At 41.2% G+C, this 22,256-nt stretch overlaps 1 protein-coding gene and 1 pseudogene across 1 annotated transcript in view; one reads left to right on the top strand and one right to left on the bottom strand.

The window, feature by feature from the left end:
* Nucleotides 1–13,580, top strand: part of LOC122550536 (endothelin receptor type B-like) — a 35,113-nt gene extending 21,533 nt beyond the window's left edge. Inside the window, exons 5-7 of the mRNA XM_043691434.2 lie at nucleotides 1,627–1,760; nucleotides 4,055–4,163; nucleotides 11,766–13,580. Of these exons, the coding sequence (XP_043547369.1) occupies nucleotides 1,627–1,760; nucleotides 4,055–4,163; nucleotides 11,766–11,918 (396 nt within the window). The 3' untranslated portion in view covers nucleotides 11,919–13,580. The remainder of the gene's footprint in view (nucleotides 1–1,626; nucleotides 1,761–4,054; nucleotides 4,164–11,765) is intronic.
* A 6,591-nt stretch (nucleotides 13,581–20,171) lies between these two features.
* On the bottom strand, nucleotides 20,172–21,179 carry LOC148149737 (uncharacterized; annotated as a pseudogene).
* Nucleotides 21,180–22,256: the final 1,077 nt, after the last annotated feature.

Raw genomic sequence — 22,256 nt, 5'->3', positions numbered from 1 at the left:
ATCCCATCAATTCATTCTTGAAAATAATGGAAATAATTTACGCATCCATTAATGTGAAACTTTTTCCTGGAACAACCATCGGTACTTACAACTTAGTCTATGTATTTGTGGTAATGCAACAATAAACACTTAATTGACAAAATCAAGTGCTATTACCTTAATAGACTATTGTTTAGATTTCACTTAATCCTCTAGTTATGATTGAATTCCATCATTCATGATTAGATATCAAGGATAACCAAGTTTGTGATGTTCTCTGATTGTTGCTTCACAGTACAGACGTAAACTCACTGTCCATTTCAAAGGTGGAAATAAAATGTTGTTTCTTTCAACCTAAAAATAATAACTATATCAATACTGCAAAATGTTGATAAAATACAACTGGTTCACAAAATAATGTTCCAGTTTAATTAGTTAATTGAGTTATTAAATGAATTTCCAAATGAAGATTTAATTGATCATCATTCAACAATGTACATGCTGTTTTGACGAAGTAGAAATACAATTGCTTCACAAACCTACATCTGCCATACCTGATCCTGTAAAAGCTCAGATCTTAACAGAAGCATGTTATTTGTCTTGTCATTCTTACATCAGATCTTCAGCTGGAATTATCTTTTGGAATTCCATTTCCCTATTCTTTCTCCATATCTTGGTCTATCCTTTCGTTACAATGGTTTTTTAAGTGACTCAGTAAAACTAAAGTATATATTTATTAATTCAGTTGTGAAAACAATTACTTAAACTTTCCTTTTTGTTCTTCCTATCTTCTCTTGTCTCTCAACATTGCTAATTTAATAGCCACTGCCAACAATCTTTATTGGTTAACCATCTCAAAAATCTTCCATCATTTTGAAAATGTTAATTTTATCTCATTGTTTGTTTGTTACAGTGACATTCATTGCACTATTTTGAATCTTTCTGCAAATGTAGAATTTATTATTCTTTACCACATTTTTGTTGCAGACTTATCATAGCTGTTGGAAACTTCTACTAACAGGGTTCCCTGAACTTTACGGAATATTCAGACAGTGAGAATTTGTATAAACACCAATACTTACATGATTTTTTATAGGGATGGCCCTTAACTATTTGTTCCTGAATTGTATGAATCTTATGCTTTTTAATATTAGTGTTTCCACTTTTACCCACTCAAATTAGAGCATTAGCATTTAGACCGTAATCCTTTCATAATTCCTTTTCTCCCAGACTATAATATGATGCATTGATTTATTTTTCATCTCTCTGTCCATTCACCAACTATGAAGTTACAGTAAAAATTTATCAATATGCCATCTTCCAGCTTTACCATTGCATACACTCATTACTGTAAGCAATGATAAACTACATTTACATGGAAACAAAAAGTGCCAAATCAGTTCTGTGGTATAAGTACTATTTTGGTGGCTTGTATGCAATCAATTATAGTACTCAGAGTGATATGCTAAATTATTGAATGTGTATCACTGTATTCCTACAGTGAAAATGGTTTATTAAACTGCATTTAAATAAGCTTTATCATTAGAATGGTATAGTGCTTTCAGAGTGTTGTTGTTTGCAAATCTTGAAGCTCTTTTCAACAAAGGAATCAATAGTATAAGTAACATTCTGATCTTTCACTTGCAGCGTCGTGAGGTAGCAAAGACTGTATTCTGCTTGGTGCTTGTTTTTGCCCTCTGTTGGCTTCCACTTCATCTTAGTAGGATTTTAATGAAGATATTCTATGATGAATATGATCCTAACAGATGTGAACTACTGAGGTAAGAATTAATGGAATGTGAGGATGTCAGATTACCATAAGAGGGCAGTAAGCATAACATGTACCAGAGAAATAGCTACCAACTTCTGTTAAGGCTTATTTTCTGACAGAGAATGAGGAGAGTGTGAGATTTTTTATTTTTAACTTATATGAAAATTTAACATTTTAGCCTCTGTTTCATTTGCAAATGGCAACTTAAAAATCACCAAACATTATATACAATAAAAAAGACATGACTATGCTGGATGCTGTTTCAGAATTTATAACAAATAATTTGACTTGCTAAGGAGTATTTTAGTTTGTTGCCAAGGACTTTTATGCTATATGTAAGGCTTTGTAATTACAAATAATTATATCTATCTTTCTGATTGTGTGAATGTCGTACATATTATAACATGGGTGCTCATTATGACATAGGAATGAATTAAATTTTGTTTTCAAGTTTAAAACCACCATTGCCAGAAATGAAACATTAAAAGTTTAGAAAGTGCACCTCTTTTTTAAATCGGAAAACCACTTGTAACATACAATCGATGTTACCTAAAATAAGTTTTTTATTCTTTCATGGATTTGAGTGTCACTGGCAAGGTCAGCATTTCTTGCCTGTCCCTAATTGTTGTTGAAATTGCCCCCTGTATGGGATAATGTATTAGCTTGGACAGAGGATTCGATAGAGAACCAACAGAAAATTAAAGTCAGAATAGAAGGGTCTTTCACTTGTTGACAAGATGTAACTTCTGAAGTATGACATGGGTTGATCCTTGGGCTCCAACTATTTGCAATCAATATTAATGATTTAGGTACAGGAATAGAATGTCCTTTAGCCAGTTTTGCGGATGACACTAAAATAGGTATGAACGTCAGTTGCAATGAAGAAATAAGAAATTTACAAATAGATATGGATAGGTTAGGCAAATGGGTCAAAATTTGGCAGTTGGAGGTTAACATGGCTAAGTGTGAAGTTATCCATTTTGATTAGAAAAATAGAAAGGCAACTTATTGTGTAAATGGAGATAAACATCAGAGTGCTTTGGTGCAGAAGATTCTGAGTATCTGCGTGCATGAGTCATAGAAAACTAGTATGCAGGATCAATAGGTAATAAGGAAGACACTTGCAAGTTTGGCATTTGTTGCTAAAAAAGTTTAAAAGGAGGGAAGTGTTGTTGCAATTATACAAAGCATTAGTGAGATTGCATTTGGCATATTCCATACAGTTTTGGTCCCTATATTTGAAGAGGGATTGGAGGCAATTCAGAGGATGTTCATGAGATTGATTCCAGTGATGAAGGATTTGTGTAATGAAGAGAGATTGAGCAATTTAGGCCTAAGCTGTCTAGAGTTTAGAGGAATGAGAGGAGACCTAATTGACGTATAAAATATGCTAGAGGGGATTGATAGTATAGGCATAGTGTTTCCTCTTCTCGGACAATGTAGAACAAGAGGTCATATTTTAGTTTAAAGGGTAGCAGATTGAAAACGGAGGTGAGGGGAAATTTCACCTTTCAAAGGGTTCTGAATCTGTAGAATTCACTATGCAGATTGCAGTGGACGATAGGACATTGAATATCTTTAAGGAGGAGCTAAATTAAGGAGGAATTCTAATTAGTAATGGGTTGAAGGGTTATGGAGAAGAGGCAGGAGGAGCTAAATTAAGGAGGAGTTCTAATTAGTAATGGGTTGAAGGGTTATGGAGAAGAGGCAGGAAAATAGAGTTGAAGTCAAGTGGAGATCAGTCGTGATCATATTGAATGAGGGTGGGGCAGGCTGGAAGGGCTGAATTGCTTACTCCTTCTCCTAGTTCATCTGTTCTCAAATGTGTAGTGAGCTTCTTACTTGAACCATTATAGTCCATCTGTTGTTGATACATCAATGGCTAGCAATTAGAAAGGGAATTCCAGGATATTCACCTAGCAACAGTGAAAGAGTTATATAGTTTCAAGTTTGGAAGGGTAACTAGCAATTGTTGTTTTTGTCCTTTTAATTTGGGGAGGTCAAAGAAGGTACTTTTGAAGGAATCTTCACAATTTGCTACAAGGCATCTTATAGATGGTACACACTGCTGCCACTGCTGTCTGTGGTGAGGGAGTGATTGCTTAAAGTGGTAAATTGGGTGTGGCTGAAGAGATTGCTTTGACGTGGATGGTGTGGAGCTTCTTGCATATTGTTACAGATATACACTCATCCAAGCAACTGGAGAGATTAACTTCAGAAATTCTTTAATGTGCTCTTACATGTATAACAAAATACTTCAAATCTCTAATTAGTCATTTCTAATGTTCTTGTTTTGGCATCCAGTTTTCTCCTAGTGATGAACTACATTGGCATCAACATGGCTTCCCTCAATTCCTGCATCAATCCAATCGCACTTTACTTTGTCAGCAAGAGATTCAAGAACTGCTTTCAGGTAGCAGCATAATTGTTTTGAAGATCTTCATCCTAAATCATTTATTGTCTAATTCAAAGCTGCTGCTAAAGTTGAAGTTCAATGATAGAAGTATACATTTAATGATAGAATTTAAAGTGTTAATCATTTTCGGATTTATTATTGAATTACCTAATCAAAAACATACTTATGATTCATATATTTTAAATAACCATATATTTTAATTAATAATTCAAATAATAAATTATACATCATATAAGGGTGTCTGGACTTTTTATGGTAGCTGTGACAAATGTGCAGAGACTCAGCATTGTCTTGATATGCTGAATGACTGTCTTTTGTGCCATAATCCATCAAAGAGCTTATATCAATCTTCAAATCTCATGTAGAGTTGGCACAGATCCATTCTGAAAGACCATGTGCAAGGAGCATTCAATTCACTGAGCTAAGCTCATTAACATAATTTATTCACAACACCAGACACTGATTCATGTAAGACTAGGGCTGAAAGGAATGGGGAGAGAGGGACTTTGTGTAAGTGATGTGCAAAATGATCGGACAATGATCGGGCAGTGTCACCAAATGGGAAGTGAACATGACTACAAGTTTTCAGAGAGCTACCTTTTAAACATTGCAAAGCATAATTGGCTTTTGTCAAAGCAGCAAATATGGATGAGTAAGATGCAGCAGGGAAAAATGAAGGAAAAGGAATTGAAATCCAACCAGAACTGTAGACAATTGAGTAACACGAAAAGCAGTTGATTGATGTCCTTTGAAGGTGAAACGGTAGCAAATGGAATGCTTATGAGGAGGTTAGCCTTCTATGCCACTTCAGTTTCCACATTTATAGGCAGCATTGAAGCTTGACCACCAAAAAGTACATCCAAATTTTAGGCCAAGCTGACTTTTACCACCCCTACGAGTGCAAGATGTCAACTGCATTGTAGCTGCAGATATGCTTAAATAAAATGTGTCCACATCTGTATGTGCCATGCCTAGAGTCTAGACAGCCATAATATTGCAGCCATTGGCAGCAAGACATGGCAATGCCAATACTAAGAGTTAGTCGGCAACACTATCCCTTAATCACTAGTATGTCTGCCATGCCGGATCACGTAAAGCAGAACATGATATGGTTTGGTATTTTCAAAGATCCTTACAGCATTTTGATAGGTGTTAGCCAGTTGAAGTTTGCAGTAAAGCCGCCTAGGATTTGATTGACACAGTGTGCTCTGGAAAAAGGACCATCAATAACAACTTGTATGTATCTAGTACCATTAATATAGTAAAATGCCTGAAGTGATATCAAACAGAACTTAACACTGGACATCTGGACAAGTGATGTGGAGATCGCTGATCATTGTTCTCTGTAAGTTGCCCAGCTACATAAGCAAAACACAAATCAACTCTAACATCCATGCGTTGCTGCACCAAAAATAACAATTGCATGAGCTTGTGCACTTAAGTGAATAGATGACCCACAACAAAAAAAAAGCTCTTTGCAGCTGATCTAAAGAAGTAGGTTTTAAGAAGGAGAGACAGAAGCAAAGAGGTTGGGTAAGAAATTGCAGAGTAAAGGATGGTGGCAGTATATGAAACAGCCATCAAATGTTGGAGCTTTGGAATGTGCAAGAGGTCAGAATTGAATGAGTGTGGTGATCCTGGAGAATAGTAAGGATAGAGGGGATTGCAGATACATGAGGGGATCAAACATCAAGGCGAAAACTTAAATAGAGAAAAATACAGAAATAGAGAAAAGTATTGAGAATAATTTAGCTAAAGCTATGGCTGCTAAAGCATGGAAAATCAAAAGGTTTCCTAAGGTACACAACATCCAGTGCAACCATCACATGCACAATGGAAGAGCACCTTTCTCTACTGCACCCTCTTTGACTATCTTAAGAAGACAATTTGATTTGGACAGAACATTCAAAAATAAAAATGGACACTTAGCTGAAATCTGCAGAGGGATTAAAATTAAGTAACAATTTGGCATTCTTGGCTGTTGCTTCATCTGACAATTAAATGCAATGTTTGCATGTTGTGTGAGAAACTAAAATTTTGTCCAATATCTCTACTTGACATTAAGGTTTTGAGGCTATAGTAAATTGATTCCCCTACACTTAGTTTCTCTGTGTTACAAAGGAATCTATTTATGCATTATTGCCAATGTAACATATAGTTTTCCCGTTGTTAGGTCTGGTGCCAGCACACAATGATTAATTTGCTTATTCAATAATTCCAAGACTTTAAAAGTCTGGATGCTACTACCAGTCCTAATAATTGCGCTAAAGCACACCTTTATATTTTTTGAGCAATGAGTTGCAATTTCAAATGTCTGTAAAAGCTAAACTTTAGCAATTTGCCTTTTATACCAGGTAATGTCCAAAAGAGAATGGGAGGCAGTGAAGGAAGAAGGGTTTTATTGACAACTGTCTGCCTAGGGGGCAGAGCAGTGTTATGTGCACTCTTTCAGCTAATTCACAAGTAGTTCTTGTTCTATCAATGTGGAACTGAACAAATGAAGGCACAATCTCATGTACAGGTTTTGTGTTGCGAATGTTTCATCTTACTAGGTGGGTCAATAAAGCACCCCTTATTGCTTCACTAACAAACATTTCATTGTGAGTTAATGGCACTAAATGTAATAATTCATTACAACTGTATTTATTTTTTTCAATTTAATAACCCACTTCAGGGATGATAATCCAACTTACAATGCGTATTTTTCACTTAACTGACAAGAGGAGTTTTACCCAAACCCACTTCATTAGATATCATTGTTTAAAAAGCCACACTTCAATGTATAGTGTGCAAGTTATTTAAAGATTACTCCAGAGTTTTCAATGTCAATGATGTATCTGATGCAGCCTGAAAATAAAAAGTAGTAGTGTAAGAAGGCATTTTTATTTTTTAAAGTAAATTAGTAAAACATACACAAAATGTTTTATGTAATATTTTTATGTATTACATGATATGATGAGAGATAAAAGACCAGGATAGTTCCAGTTTAGCATCTCAGCCTCTAATTGACCTCCTCCATCCTCCACCTCATTAACCGCTCTGATGAAGAGTCATTTAGACTTGATCTGTTAGCTTACTGTCTCTCCATGGATGCTGCCTGATGCACAGTGATTTCCAGCATTTTTTTTTTGTTTTCAGTATAGATTCCAGCATCTGCAATAATTTGCTCCTACTCCACCTCAATAAGTTATGACTCCTAGAACAACCATATGTGGGACTGTGAGCAAAAATAGGACAGAACTTGGTCACAATATAATGCCCCTAAACAGGATGAATAAACTGCAAACATTTATGGAGGACATTACTAGTCCTTCAAGGTACATGGAAACTTGATAGTGCCTTATTTTCCCATCAAATCAAGCCTCTTACTTTCAGGCAACCATAATGTGGACTTCTGTATAAAATATAATATTCAACTCATTTCCTTTTGAAACTACTACAGTATTGATGCTCTGGTTATGCCCACAGCAGGTTTCAAATAACTTGAAGGTACTTAAAACGTCAAACCTGAATCTTCAGCAATCAGCAGAGCTAAAATTTCAGTTGCAACTTTCTTAACTCTGCATGCATATTTCTAGTTACATATTGCAGAAAGTCTGTGTTTTCTGGAACACTAGTGATGAAATACTGGTGACCTGACTATTTTTTTTAAACTGCTTAAATCATATTCCAATCTTATGGCTGTAACAGATTTGTAACTCATTTCCACCAAATAAAAATACTTATAACAAATTGAGAATAAAATGCTTCTCATAAAGAAAATGCAAACTGTGTGTCATAATTCTATTGCCTTAGCTACAAAAGTAAACAATTCACCAGCATTAATTATATTTAATATTAAAATAGTGTACAATTGGTTATGGAAACTTAAATAGTTGCTTTTGCATCTCATCCAGTAGTCAACTTAACTGCATTAGTCAAATGTATCAATAATGATAAACTATCTGAGGATTTGAATAGAATTATAAAAATGAAATATAGCTTAAATTTTAAGAAAGATAACAACTTATGCAGGGTTTTGGGGTGGGGGGAAAGGAAGGAAATAGAAAGATTATCAAAAAGTTAACATAGGCCCAATTGGTCAAATTACTTCCTGTGCAAAAATTATTCACTTATGTGACTTATCAATGAAAATTGATTATTGAAAATGGAATATTAAAATGTGCAGTTGCTGACCTAAACTTGCAACAGTTTTATCTTCAAACAACAGATTATCTTATAATCCATTTAGACACATAAATTAATGCACAAAATATCTAACCTAGAAAGCTAATGAACGTTACTGGTAGGCTTGGGCATGATGTATGGCGAGGCTTTCCCAGTAAGTTGCAGAAGGAAATAAGAGGGTGACTAACTCTGGAAAGCTGTTATGTATGAAGCAATTGCCTTAGCAAAAGCCACATTGTTAGTTGCCTACTTTCTGGGTATAGCTTAGGACCGAGGCAGTACACACAAAAATAGCAGAAAGTATGAGATAACAGAAAAGAAGTATAAAGGGCACCATATCGAAATTTTGTGTTGTTTTTCCAATTGTTTAAACTAGTTTGTCAGGGCGTGGGAACTAGAGCTGCAGATCTGCGGATGGAACAGCTAGTGAACAGCCAGATAGAGCATGCAGACAGTCTGTGAGGAGGAATAGACAGTTGATAGGGCAAAGTTTTATTCAGTGTGATGTGTCAAAATATGTCCATTTTAATGCAAGAAGTATCAGGAATAAGATCGATGAACTTAGAGCATGGATCAATACTTGGAACTATGATGTTATGGCCATTATGAAGACTTATTTATCACAGTGGCAGGAATGGTTGTTGGATATTCCAAGGTTTAGATGTTTCAAAAGGAATAGTGGGGGAGATAAAAGAGGTGAGAGAGTGGCATTGCTAATCAGGGATAGTATAACAGCTGCAGGAAGGAAGGTCATCAAGGAGGGTTTGCCTATAGAATCAGTATTGGTGGAAGTCAGAAACAGGAAAGGAGCAGTCACTTTATTGGGAGTTTTCTACAGATATCCAATAGAAACTGAGATACGGAGGAGCAGATTGGGAAGCAGATTTTGGAAAGGTGCAGAAGAAGCAGGGTTGTTGTCATTGGTGACTTTAACTTCATTAATATTGATTGGAAACTCCTTAGTTCGAATGGTTTGGATGGAGCAGATTTTGTCAGGTGTGACCAGGAAGGATTCCTGACTCAATATGTAGATTGGCCGACCAAAGGGGAGGCCATATTGGATTTGGTTCTTGGCAACAAACCAGGCCAGGTATCACATCTTTCGGTGGGAGAGCATTTTGGTGATAGAGATCACAACTCCCTGACGTTTACTATAGTCATGGAAAGGGATTGGAGCAGATGGTATGGTAAAGTATTTAATTGGGGGAGGGGGAATTATAAAGCTATTAGGCAGGAACTGGGGCATCTAAATTGAGAACAGATATTCTCAGAAAAATGCATGACAAAAATGTGGAGGTTGCTTGGGGAGCACTTGCTGATAGTGCTGGACAGGTTTGTCCCACTGAGGCAAAGAAGAGATGGTAGGGTGAAGAAACTTTGGGTGACAAGGGGTGTAGAATATCTAGTCAAGAGGAAGAAGAAAACTTACTGGGTTGAGGAGGCAAGGATCAGACAGGGCTTTGGAGGGTTACTAGGTAGCCAGGAAGGATCTGAAAAATGGACTTAGGAGAGCTAGAAGGGGGCATGAAAAAGCTTCAGCAGGTAGGATTAAGGAAAATCCTAAGTCATTCTACACTTATGTGAGGAACAAGAGGATGGCCAGAGTGAGGGAACGGCCGATCATGGATAGCGGAGGGAACTTATGCCTGGACACGGAGGAGGTAGGGGGGGTTCTTAATGAATACTTTGCTTCAGTATTCACAACTGAGAGGGACCTTGCTATTTGTGAGAACAGTGTGAAATAGGCTGATATGCTTGAATAGATTGATGTTAAGAAGGATGTGCTGAAAATTTTGAAAAATGTTATAGATAAGTGCCCTGGGTCAGATGGGATATATCCAAGGTTGCTCCAAGAGATTGCAGCGCCTTTGGCAATGATCTATGTATCCACACTTTCCGCTGGAGTAGTGACAGATGATTGGAGGGTGGCAAATGTTATTCCCTTGTTCAAGAAAGGGAATAGGGATAATCCTGGGAATTACAGACCAGTCAGCTTTACGTCTCTGGTGAGAAAATTATTGGAGAGGATTCTAAGAGAGACATGATTTATGATTTCTTGGAAAATCATAGCTTGATTAGAGATAGTCAACATGGCTTTGTCAAGAGCAGGTCATGCCTCACAAGCCTTATTTAATTCTTTGAGGATTTGACAAAACACATTGATGAAGATAGAGCAGTGGATGTGGTTTTATATTGATTTTAGCAAGGTGTTTGATAAAGTTCCCTGTGGTAGGCTCATTCAGAAGGTAAAGAGGCAATGGATACAGGGACATTTGGTTTTCTGGATACAGAATTGGCTGGTCCAAAGAAGACCGCGGGTTGTAGTAAGTGGAAAGTATTCAGCCTGGAGCTCAGTGAGCTGTGGAGCTCTGCAGGGATCTGTTCTGGGATCTCTGCTCTTCGTGATTTTTATAAATGACTTGGGTGAGAAGGTGCAAGGGTGGGTTAGTAAGTTTGCCGATGCAGAACTGGGCTGATAAGTGGCAGATAGAGTTCAACCTGGAAAAGTGTGAAGTGACTCATTTTTGAAGGTTAAATTTGAATGCAGAATACAGGATTAAGGCCAGGATTCTTGGCAGTGTGGAGGAATAGAGAGATCTTGGAGTCCATGTCCATAGATCCTTCAAAGTTGCCACCCAAGTTGAAAGGGTTGTTAAGAAGGCATGGGGTGTGTTGGCTTTCATTAGTGGGGCATTGAGTTTAAGAGCTGTGAGGTTACGCTGCAGCTCTATAGAGCCCTGGTTAGACCACACTTGGAATATTGTGTTCAGTCTGGTTGCATCATTACAGGAAGGATGTGGAAGCTTTAGAGGGGGTGCAGATGAGATTTAGCAGGAAGCTGGAGGGCATGTCTTGTGAACATAGGTTGAGAGAGCTAAGGCTTTTCTCATTGGAGCGAAGAAGGGCGAGAGGCGACTTGATAGAGGTGTACAAGATGATGTGCGGCATAGATAGAGTGAAATAGCCAGAGACTTTTTCCCAGGACAGAAATGGCTATCACAAGGGGCCATAATTTTAAAGTGATTGGAGGAAGGGTTAGGGGAAAATCACTGAGTTAGGTTCTTTACACAGAGAGTGGTGGGTGCATGGAGTGCACTGCCAGCGGTGGTAGTAGAGTCAGGTGCATTAGGGACATTTAAGTGACGCTTGGATAGACACATGGATGTCAGTAAAATGAAGGGTATGTAGGTTGGTTTGATCTTAGAGTAGGATAAAAGGTCGACACAACAACAAGAGCTGAAGGGCCTGTACTGTGCTGTACTGTTCTATGTTCTATGTCTCAAAGTGGTTTACAAATACAGTTACTTGTGGGTATGTTTATTGTTTCCATTTTTGAAGAACATTAGTCAACTAATTGTTAACTAAGCTATTCTAGACTTTCTCGTCTGCTTATTAGAATGGGAATTATAAAGCTTTCTTTGTTATATACAGTCCTGCCTTTGCTGCTGGTTCCAGAGGAAGACTATGATGCACGTGTTGCCCTTGGATGAGAAGCAGTCCTGCATCAAGTGGAAGTCAAATGGTATCGATCATGGGCTAGACCACAGTAATTCACGTTCCAGCAACAAATACAGTTCATCATAAAACAGAGGCCGTGTTCCACACATCCATCTCCGGGAAGAATGTGGCACTGCCAAAAACTGAATAAAAGATCTTATTGTTATCCCAACTGACAAAAGTCCAAATTGAAAAATCATAGAGCGTTCCTAAAGGGCAGATGCTGCAATTTATTTGAGATAAACACATTGTGTAAGGAAACACCCATCTTAAAATCACACACACCCTTTAAACGTTCACTGCAGCCTAAAGAGTAATAAATATGGAACGAAATGAAGACAGGCCTGCTTATAGGTGAAACCATTGTTAAGGCACTTGAATGGTCTGACTCTGCACTTTTGGGTCACCACATCATCCCAACCTCTTAATCATTTGCAAAATATACTACAGGGTAATGAGCCTGAGCCACAAGATAAGATGATCAGCTTTCAATTAACATATAATATTTGATAATATTAGTGTATCAGTAAGTTAAATAGGTCATAGTATCTAGAAATCAATTTTCTTAACCTTTCACAAGCAAAGTTCATAAAACGGATTTTGGGCCGGACCCATTCCCTTTTTACTTTAATTGCATTTTACTCATATATCTGCATACACGGTGAAGATATTCTATTACACCATCACTGGATGTTGCATCAACATCATAAAGGCGTGTGATACAGTAGACACACAATTATTTGCATAAGTAAAGCACTTAAAATCACATTGTTTTTAAAAATAAAAATGAGCTGTGAATAGTCACACATGCTTTGACACCCATAACAAAAATGTATTGATCCTTTGCAACATTCTATAATGAAGGTTTTGATGCACTGAAGTTGACCTTGTTAAACTGATACAGTTTGCATTGCAGTTCTTCAATTCATTGAATGAAGAACTGTTAAGGATGGAATGTAAATGTCTTCTTGCTTTGCTATTTGTTAGAAAATTGTGAATGCAGCAACAGCAAAAATGTATAAAATTTCACCACAGCTAGCAAAAAGCGAACTTGCCCGCCAGCTTCTGCCTGCTATCAATACCATACAAGAATTACCAGGTTATATTAGGACTTGAACAACTATTATGACTTATCTTTCACCATCGTGGCTCTAACCATAAATGCAAAAAAGCTTCATTTTCATTGAATACAGCAGCTTTTCAGCAAATTGAGTCACATCTTTCCTGTCTGTTTTTACAAATGCATTTGACAACAAAGTTTTTCAGTATTATTTTGTTAAAATAGTATATGTATATTTTTTAAAAAAGCATTTCAAAATACACAATTATTTAACATTTATTTGATGCATAGCTGGATTCAGTGTTATTACATCATTGATGAGAATTAAGTTCTTTCTGAATTTCTTGTATATATTGTTTATATGACACCGACTTTCTTGAATTAAGTTAGCTCTAGTGCATTTCTAGATATAAATTATCCTGACTTATGTTTCCTTTTTCCAGCAGTTTTTTTCTGTTATTGTTATATGCCAGAAATGTAACTGAAGCAAATAATTGTCCCACATCTGAGAATGTGACAATAATGTTTTCATTCTCAAAATGATGCTTTATACTTATTGTTCTCTTCTGTATATTTCTTATAATCATTTTATTGCAAAGCATTCTGTTTTCTTTCTAATGCCTTTAATACAATACAAATGTGAATGTTTCATACAAAATAAATTGTGATTTTATTATTTTTGCCTTAAATTTGAAACTAATTTCTTCACTGAGAAAATTCAAACAACAAAACATCAATTTTGTAGCAAACTGTGACAAAAACAAAATTACATTGTAAATAAAAATCAAACTGCAATGTTAATGACTATCATTAATAGTTTAAGAACCAAAAATGCAAAATGCTGGTAACACACAGCAGATTTATTAGCATTATGTGAGCAGATAATAGGAGTCAATTCTGTCAGCATAATTTTTAAACCTAAGGAAGATTAGAAAATGATAGCAAATAAATCTATTGTTTTCTCTTTGACTTTCTTCTGCATCGCTGGTGAAAGCCATCAGACTGTAACTGTCCCATTTTAATTCCTGTTAGTTTTGTCAGAAATAATACCTTTCCAGAATTATCTCTAAGGATTGTTCCACATCCTCCTCTAATATATTCTCACTTTCACTATCATTTGTAAAAACTGACATAAAATAAGTAATTTAGTATCCCGACTATATAACTTAATTTAATATCCCTACTATATCACTTTTCTCATCAAACACGAATGGCTCCAACTATTAGATTACGTTTTACTAGATTACTTACAGTATGGAAATAGGCCCTTTGGCCCAACAAGTCCACACCGACCCTCCGAAGAGTACCCCACCCAGACCCAATCCCCTACATTTACCCCTTCACCTAACACTAAGAGCAATTTAGCATGGCCAATTCACCTAACCTGCACATTTTTGGACTGTGGGAGGAAACCGGAGCACCTGGAGGAAACCCATGCAAACACGAGGAGAATGTGCAAACTCCACACAGACAGTTGCCTGAGACGGGAATTGACCCCGGGTCTCTGGCGCTGTGAGCAGCAGTACTAACCACTGTGCCACCGTGCCGCCCTACTTTTGAGAAGACAATACAATTTTATTTTTGACCTTCTGTTAGCGCTGTTGCATCTTCTTTAAAGAAAATATTTGTTTATATTGTGGATTTCAGAATATTAAAGTGGTCTCAGGCATTTTTTAACTAATAGAATATGTTTGAAATGAAGTCAGTGCCATAATTAGCCCATTCAATCTTCCTCATCACTCAATATCCATATCTCAATGTCCATCATGACTATACAGCATGCAACACAAAACGGACCCTATCTCATCTATGGAGACTAAGCTTCCTAAACTAAACTAGTCCCACTTCCATATCCTGCTCAACCTTTCCTATTTGTGTGCCTGTCTAAATGTCGTTTTACATGTTGTAACTATACCGGCATCCACTACTACCTCTGGCAGTTCATTCCAGATACGAACCACCCTCTGCATGAAAATGTTGCACCTCAGGCCCCTTTTAAATCTTTCTCCTCTCCCCTTAAAAATATGCCCCCTAATTTTGAACCCCCTACCCTAGAGAAAAGACCTTCGCTATTCACATTATCTATGCCCTTCATGATTTTATAAACGTCTATAAGGTCACCCCCTCAACCTCCTAAACTCCAGAGAAAAATATCCCAACCGATCCAGCCTCTTCCTTTAACTCAAACTCTCTGGACCTGACAATATCCTGGTAAATCATTTCTGAACCTTTGCCAATTTAATAATATCCTTCCTATAGCAGGGTAATCAGAAATCTATGCAGTTTTCCAAAAGTGGCCTAACTAATGACCTGTATAACCTCAACGTGATATCTCAACTCCTATATCCAATGGACTGAGCAATAAAGGCAAGCATGCTAAATGCCTTCTTAATCATCCTATCTGCGATGTCATGATTTGGAGATGCCGATGTTGGACTGAGGTGTACGAAGTTAAAAATCACACAACATCAGGTTATAGTCCAACAGGTTTAATTGGAAGCACACTTGCATTTTAGCCAAATTAAACTCCATCTACCACCCTCAGCCCAATTGGCCTTATTGATCAAGATCCTTTTGTAATCATAGGTAACCTTCTTCGCTATACGTCAACTATACCATTAACGTTGGTATCATCCACAAAATTACTTACCATGCCTCCTAAGTTCTGATCCAAATCATTTATATAAGTAATAAACAATAGTAGATGCAGCACCAGTCCCTGTAGAATACTGCTAGTCACAAGCCTCCAGTCCAAAAAACAGCCATCCACCCGAACCCTGTCTCCTACTGTCAAGCCAATTTTATATCCACTCAGCAAGCTGTCCCTGAATCCCATGTGATTTAAATTTACTAATCAGTCTATCATGCAGAACCTTACCAAATCTTTTACTAAGGTCCATATGTACAATGTCTATTGCTCTGCCCTCATCAATCCTTCTGGTTATGCCCTCAAAAAACACAATCAAGTTTGTGAGGCACAACTCCCCATGCACAAAGCCATGCTGACTATCCCTAATCAGTCCTGGCCTCTCCAAATGTATATAAATCCTATCTATCAGAATCCCCTCCAACAACTTAGTCACTAAGATGACAGACTCACTGGTCTATAGGTCCCAAGGTTCTCCTTACCTCTTAAATAAAGAAATTAAGTTCAAACAAATCTAAATCATTAGGTATTTTTAATCAACCTGTTCAAGGATCTTATGACACCACACTAGAGGAGTGGAACTAGAATCCAGGTTTTCCGATGCAGAGATAGGGACAGTATCACTGCCCTGTTAAAGTCCCTTTTTAAATATCTCATCCTTCAATTTATTGCATCTGCACTTAAATTTTGGGTGATCATATCAGACCAGAATTGGGCTGGTTTTGAGCCCAGACTTGACTCTGTGGTATCAAACACAAACGTGAGAAAGAGGTTCCAGGGATCAAAAGAAATTAACTCTCAGGCCATACCTGAATAATTAGCTCCTGATCATACCTTCAAAGGCAACTCATTTTGTGAGAGCCATCAATTTTGGCTCAGCTCTCACATAGCCAGAAGTGATGATTCGGATATGCGGTTTTGGACTGGCGTGTACAAAGTTAAAAATCACACAACACCAGGTTATAGTCCAACAGGTTTAATTGGAAGCACACTAGCTTTCGGAGCGACGCTCCTTCATCAGGTGATTGTGGAGGACTCGATCGTAACACAGAATTTATAGCAAAAATTTGCAGTGTGATGTAACTGAAATTATACATTGAAAAATTGATTGTCTGTTAAGCCTTTCATCTGTTAGAATACAGTGATAGTTTCACTTCTTTCATGTGTAAATCACAAAACCCTTTTTTTTAAAGTTGCATTCTCGAGTTAGCTGTTAACAATGGTGATAGCTAGACAATATGTTGAAGGTGTTAGCCCCCTATGTTCTCTGTCTATGACCTGATGTTTAGATTGATTCTAATCTAAAAAGTGAGATAACAGAGTTTTACATAAATTCATGCAGTTTTTGAGCTCAGTTCTACATGAATGTATGCAGTTTTTGAGCAAAGTGCAATGTAACCCTGCAAGTACAAATTCACCCTATAAAATATATGTGTACATGTGGGTCTTTGTCTGTCTATGTGTGTGTGTCTGTCTGGGTTGGGGGTTGTGAGTGTGAAAAAGTGTATGTGTGTGTGTGTAGTGAGTGGCGAGTGTCTTACGTCTGTGACGGGGTGCATGTGTGAGTGTGGGAATATGTGTGTCTGTAAGGGTGTGTGTGGGTGTCTGTGTGTACCTGTGTCCGTGTGTATGTGAGAGTGTGTGTGTGTAGGAATATCTATGTGTGTGTATGTGTAGTGCAATGGTGATCACCTGTAATGTGACATGAACCCAAGGTCCCGGTTGAGGCCCTCCCTATGGGTACCGAACTTAGCTATCAGTCTCTGCTCGGCCACTTTTCTCTGCTGCCTGTCCCAAAGTCCACCTTGGAGGATGGTCACCTGAAGATCTGAGGCTGAATGTCCTGGACCACTGAAGTGTTCCCCAACTGGGAGGGAACCCTCCTGTCTGTTGATTGTTGTGCGGTGCCCATTCATCCGTTGTCGTAGCCTTTGCTCGGTTTCCCCAATGTACCATGCCTCCTGCCATCCCTGCCTGCAACGTATAAGATAGACAACGTTGGCTGAGTTACATGAGTACCTGCCATGTACAAGGTGGGAGGTGTTAATGTGTTGCAGGTCACGAAGAACATGGCGTAATTTTTCGGCCCCTGGGAAGTACTGAACAATGAAGGGTACCCTGTCAGTTGCAGCGCGTGTCTGTCTCCTGAGGAGGTCATTACGGTTCCTTGCTGTGGCACGTCGGAACTGGCGGTCGATGACATTATCAATGAGGATGAGCACCTCACCAAGACCTTCCCCACACCTCCACGACTTGCCTTTAAACAACCGCCAAACCTCAAACAGATCATTGTTCGTAGCAAACTGCCCAGCTCTCAGGACAACTCCATACAACCCTGTCACGGTGGACGCTGCAAGACGTGTCAGATTGTGGACATAGATACCACTATTACGCGTGAGAACACCTCCCACCTTGTACATGGCAGGTACTCATGGGACTCAGAGCTGAAAATGTGTTGCTGGAAAAGCGCAGCAGGTCAGGCAGCATCCAAGGAACAGGAGAATCGACATTTCGGGCATAAGCCCTTCTTCAGGAATGAGGAAATTGTGTCCAGCAGGCTAAGATAAAAGGTAGGGAGGAGGAACTTGGGGGAGGGGCGTTGGAAATGCGATAGGAGGGAGGTCAAGGTGAGGGTGATAGGCCGGAGTGGGGGTGGGGGCGGAGAGGTCAGGAAGAAGATTGCAGGTTAGGAAGGCGGTGCTGAGTTTGAGGGATTTGACTGAGACAAGGTGGGGGGAGGGGAAATAAGGAAACTGGAGAAATCTGAGTTCATCCCTTGTGGTTGGAGGGTTCCCAGGCAGAAGATGAGGCATTCTTCCTCCAACCGTCGTGTTGCCATGGTCTGGCGATGGAGGAGTCCAAGGACCTGCATGTCCTTGGTGGAGTGGGAGAGTTAAAGTGTTGGGCTACGGGGTGGTTGGGTTGGTTGGCCCGGGTGTCCCAGAGGTGTTCTCTGAAACGTTCCGCAAGTAGGCGGCCTGTCTCCCCAATATAGAGGAGGCCACATCGGGTGCAGCGGATGCAATAGATGATGTGTGTGGAGGTGCAGGTGAATTTGTGGCGGATATGGAAGTGTCCCTTGGGGCCTTGGAGGGAAGTGAGGGGGGAGGTGTGGGCGCAAGTTTTGCATTTCTTGCGGTTGCAGGGGAAGGTGCCGGGAGTGGAGGTTGGGTTGGTGGGGGGTGTGGACCTGACGAGGGAGTCACGGAGGGAGTGGTCTTTTCGGAACGCTGATAGGGGAGGAGAGGGAGATATATCCCTGATGGTGGGGTCCGTTTGGAGGTGGCGGAAATGACAGCGGATGATACGTTGTACATGGAGGTTGGTGGGGTGGTAGGTGAGGACCAGTGGGGTTCTGTCCTGGTGGCGGTTGGAGGGGCGGGGCTCAAGGGCGGAAGAACGGGAAGTGGAAGAGATGCAGTGGAGGGCATCGTCGACTACGTCTGGCGGGAAATTGCGGTCCTTGAAGAAGGAGGCCATCTGGGTTGTACTGTTTTGGAACTGGTCCTCCTGGGAGCAGATGCGGCAGAGACAAAGGAATTGGGAATATGGAATGGCGTTTTTACAGGGGGCAGGGTGGGAGGAGGTGTAGTCTAGGTAGCTGTGGGAGTCGGTCGGTTTATAGTAAATGTCCGTGTCGATTCAGTCACCCGAGATAGAAATGGAAAGGTCTAGGAAGGGGAGGGAGGAGTCTGAGATGGTCCAGGTGAATTTGAGTTCGGGGTGGAAGGTGTTGGTAAAGTGGATGAACTGTTCAACCTCCTCGTGGGAACACGAGGCAGCGCCGATACAGTCATCGATGTAGCGGAGGAAAAGGTGGGGGGTGGTGCCACAGTAGCTGCGGAAGATGGTCTGTTCCACATATCCTACGAAGAGGCAGGCATAGCTGGGGCCCATGCGGGTGCCCATGGCTACTCCTTTCATTTGGAGGAAGTGGGAGGATTGGAAAGAGAAGTTGTTCAGGGTGAGGACCAGTTCAGTCAGTCGAAGGAGGGTGTCAGTGGAAGGGTACTGGTTGGTACGGCAGGAAAGGAAGAAGCGGAGGGCTTTAAGTCCTTCGTGATGGGGGATGGAGGTGTACAGGGACTGGATGTCCATGCTGAAGATAAGGCGTTGGGGAAGCGAAAATCATGGAGGAGGTGGAGGGCGTGGGTGGTGTCCCGAACATAGGTGGGGAGTTCTTGGACTAAGGGGGACAGGTCCGTGTCGAGGTATGCAGAGATGAGTTCGGTGGGGCAGGAGCAGGCTGAGACAATGGGTCGGCCGGGGCAGTCAGGTTTGTGGATTTTGGGCAGGAGGTAGAAACGGGCGGTGCGGGGTTGTGGGACTATGAGGTTGGAGGCGGTGGATGGGAGATCCCCTGAGGTGATGAGGTTCTGGATGGTTTGGTGGTGGGAGGTGGGGTCATGGTCAAGGGGGCAGTAGGAGGAGGTGTCCGCGAGCTGGCGTTTAGCCTCAGCGGTGTAAAGGTCGGTGCGCCAAACTACTACCGTGCCTCCCTTGTCTGCTGGTTTGATAGTGAGGTTGGGGTTGGAATGGAGGGAGTGGAGGGCTGCACGTTCCGAGGGTGAGAGGTTGGAGTGGGTGAGAGGGGTGGAGAAGTTGAGGTGGTCAATGTCGCGGCGGCAGTTGGCTATGAAGAGATCGAGGGCAGGTAAGAGGCCAGCATGGGGTGTCCAGGTGGATGGGGTGTGTTGGAGGTGGGAGAAGGGGTCGTCAGAGGGTGGGCGAGAATCTTGGTTGAAGAAGTAGGCGCGGAGGCGAAGGCGGCGGAAGAATTGTTCAATGTCTCACCGCGTGTTGAACTCGTTAATCCAGGAGCGTAGGGGAATGAAGGTGAGGCCTCTGTTGAGGACTGATCTTTCATCATCAGAGAGGGGTAGATCTGGAGGGATGGTGAAAACACGGCAGGGCTGGGAGCTAGGACCTGGTGTGGGGCTGGAGCTGGGAGTGGGGGCGGGGACGGAGATTGGCGTGGGGGCAGAGTTGGGCGTGGTGACGGAGATCGGCGTGGGGGTGGGGTTAGACATGACGGAGATCAATGTGAGGGCAGGTTTAGACGTGGTGACGGATATCGGCGTGGGGGCGGGGTTAGGCATGGTGACAGAGATCGGTGTGGGGGTGGAGTTAAGCGTGGTGACGGAGATCGGCGAGGGGGCGGAGACACATGTGGCGTTGTGGTCGTGCAGGTTAGTGATGTCACTGGGGGCGGAAGTGGCTGCGGCGGCAACCCAGGGGGGGAAATGGCTGTGGCGACGACCGAGACAGTGTTATTCCCAGTAGGAGCGGGGGCCGCGAATCTGTCGGAGATGGTCTTCCTGGCGATCGTGGAGGCAGTTGTCTGGGCGGCGATTGTGGAGGCGGTTGTCTGGATGCCGATCGCGGAGGCTGCGAGGTCGGTGGGGGCGGAAGTAATGTCATGGTCCGCGGCAGCGGTTGTTGCCGCGGGCGTTGTAGCAGACGCGTGGTTAATGGCGCCAGACCGATTTTGGAGGCCGATGGAAGATTCTGGAACAGTTGAGGAACCCAGAGTGTGGGGGTAAGTACATAAAAGTTTTTGGTACTTACTGTCTTTAATTTCCGATATGGCTAGGAAGAACTATTTATTTAGTGTATAGATTCTTCTGTGGATGAAGAACATGTGACTCAGCCAACATTGTCTATCTTATACGTTGCAGGCAAGGATGCCCAGAGGCATGGTACATTGGGGAAACTGAGCAAAGGCTACGACAACGGATGAATGGGCACCGCACAACAATCAACAGACAGGAGGGTTCCCTCCCAGTTGGGGAACACTCCAGTGGTCCAGGACATTCAGCCTCGGACCTTCGGGTGACCATCCTCCAAGGTGGACTTCGGGACAGGCAGCAGAGGAAAGTGGCCGAGCAGAGACTGATAGCTAAGTTCGGTACCCATAGGGAGGGCCTCAACCGGGACCTTGGGTTCATGTCACATTACAGGTGATCACCATTGCACTACACATACACACACATAGATATTCCTACACACACACACTCTCACATACACACAGGCACAGGTACACACACACACCCTTATAGACACACACACTCCCAGACTTAAGACACTCTGCACTCACTACACACACACACATTCTCACACTCACAACCCCCACCCCAGACAGACACATAGACAAGATTACTTACAGTGTGGAAACAGGCCCTTCGGCCCAACAAGTCCACACCGCCCCGCCGAAGCGCAACCCACCCATACCCCTACATTTACCCCTTACCTAACACTACGGGCAATTTAGCATGGCCAATTCACCTGACCTGCACATCTTTGGACTGTGGGAGGAAACCTGAGCACCCGGAGGAAACCCACACAGACACAGGGAGAACGTGCAAACTCCACACAGTCAGTCGCCTGAGGCGGGTATTGAACCCGGCTCTCTGGTGCTGTGAGGCAGCAGTGCTAACCACTGTGCCACCGTGCCGCCCACAGAGACCCACATGCACACATATATTTTGTGTGGTGAATTTGTACTTGCAGAGTTACATTGCACTTTGCTCAAAAACTGCATACATTCATGTAGAACTCTGAGCTCAAAAACTGCATGAATTTATGTAAAACTCTGTTATCTCACTTTTTAGATTAGAATCAATCTAAACATCAGGTCAAAGACAGAGAACACAGGGGGCTAGCACCTTCAACATATTGTCTAGCTATCACCATTGTTAACAGCTAACCCGAGAATGCA

Source organism: Chiloscyllium plagiosum, unplaced genomic scaffold (genome assembly GCF_037043375.1).
Source record: "Chiloscyllium plagiosum isolate Xiang-an unplaced genomic scaffold, Cpla_swu_hap1 HiC_scaffold_6, whole genome shotgun sequence".
Classification (NCBI taxonomy): Eukaryota; Metazoa; Chordata; class Chondrichthyes; order Orectolobiformes; family Hemiscylliidae; genus Chiloscyllium; species Chiloscyllium plagiosum.
The sequence above is the reverse complement of the archived record's forward strand: the minus strand, read 5'-3'. Positions and strand labels throughout refer to the sequence as shown.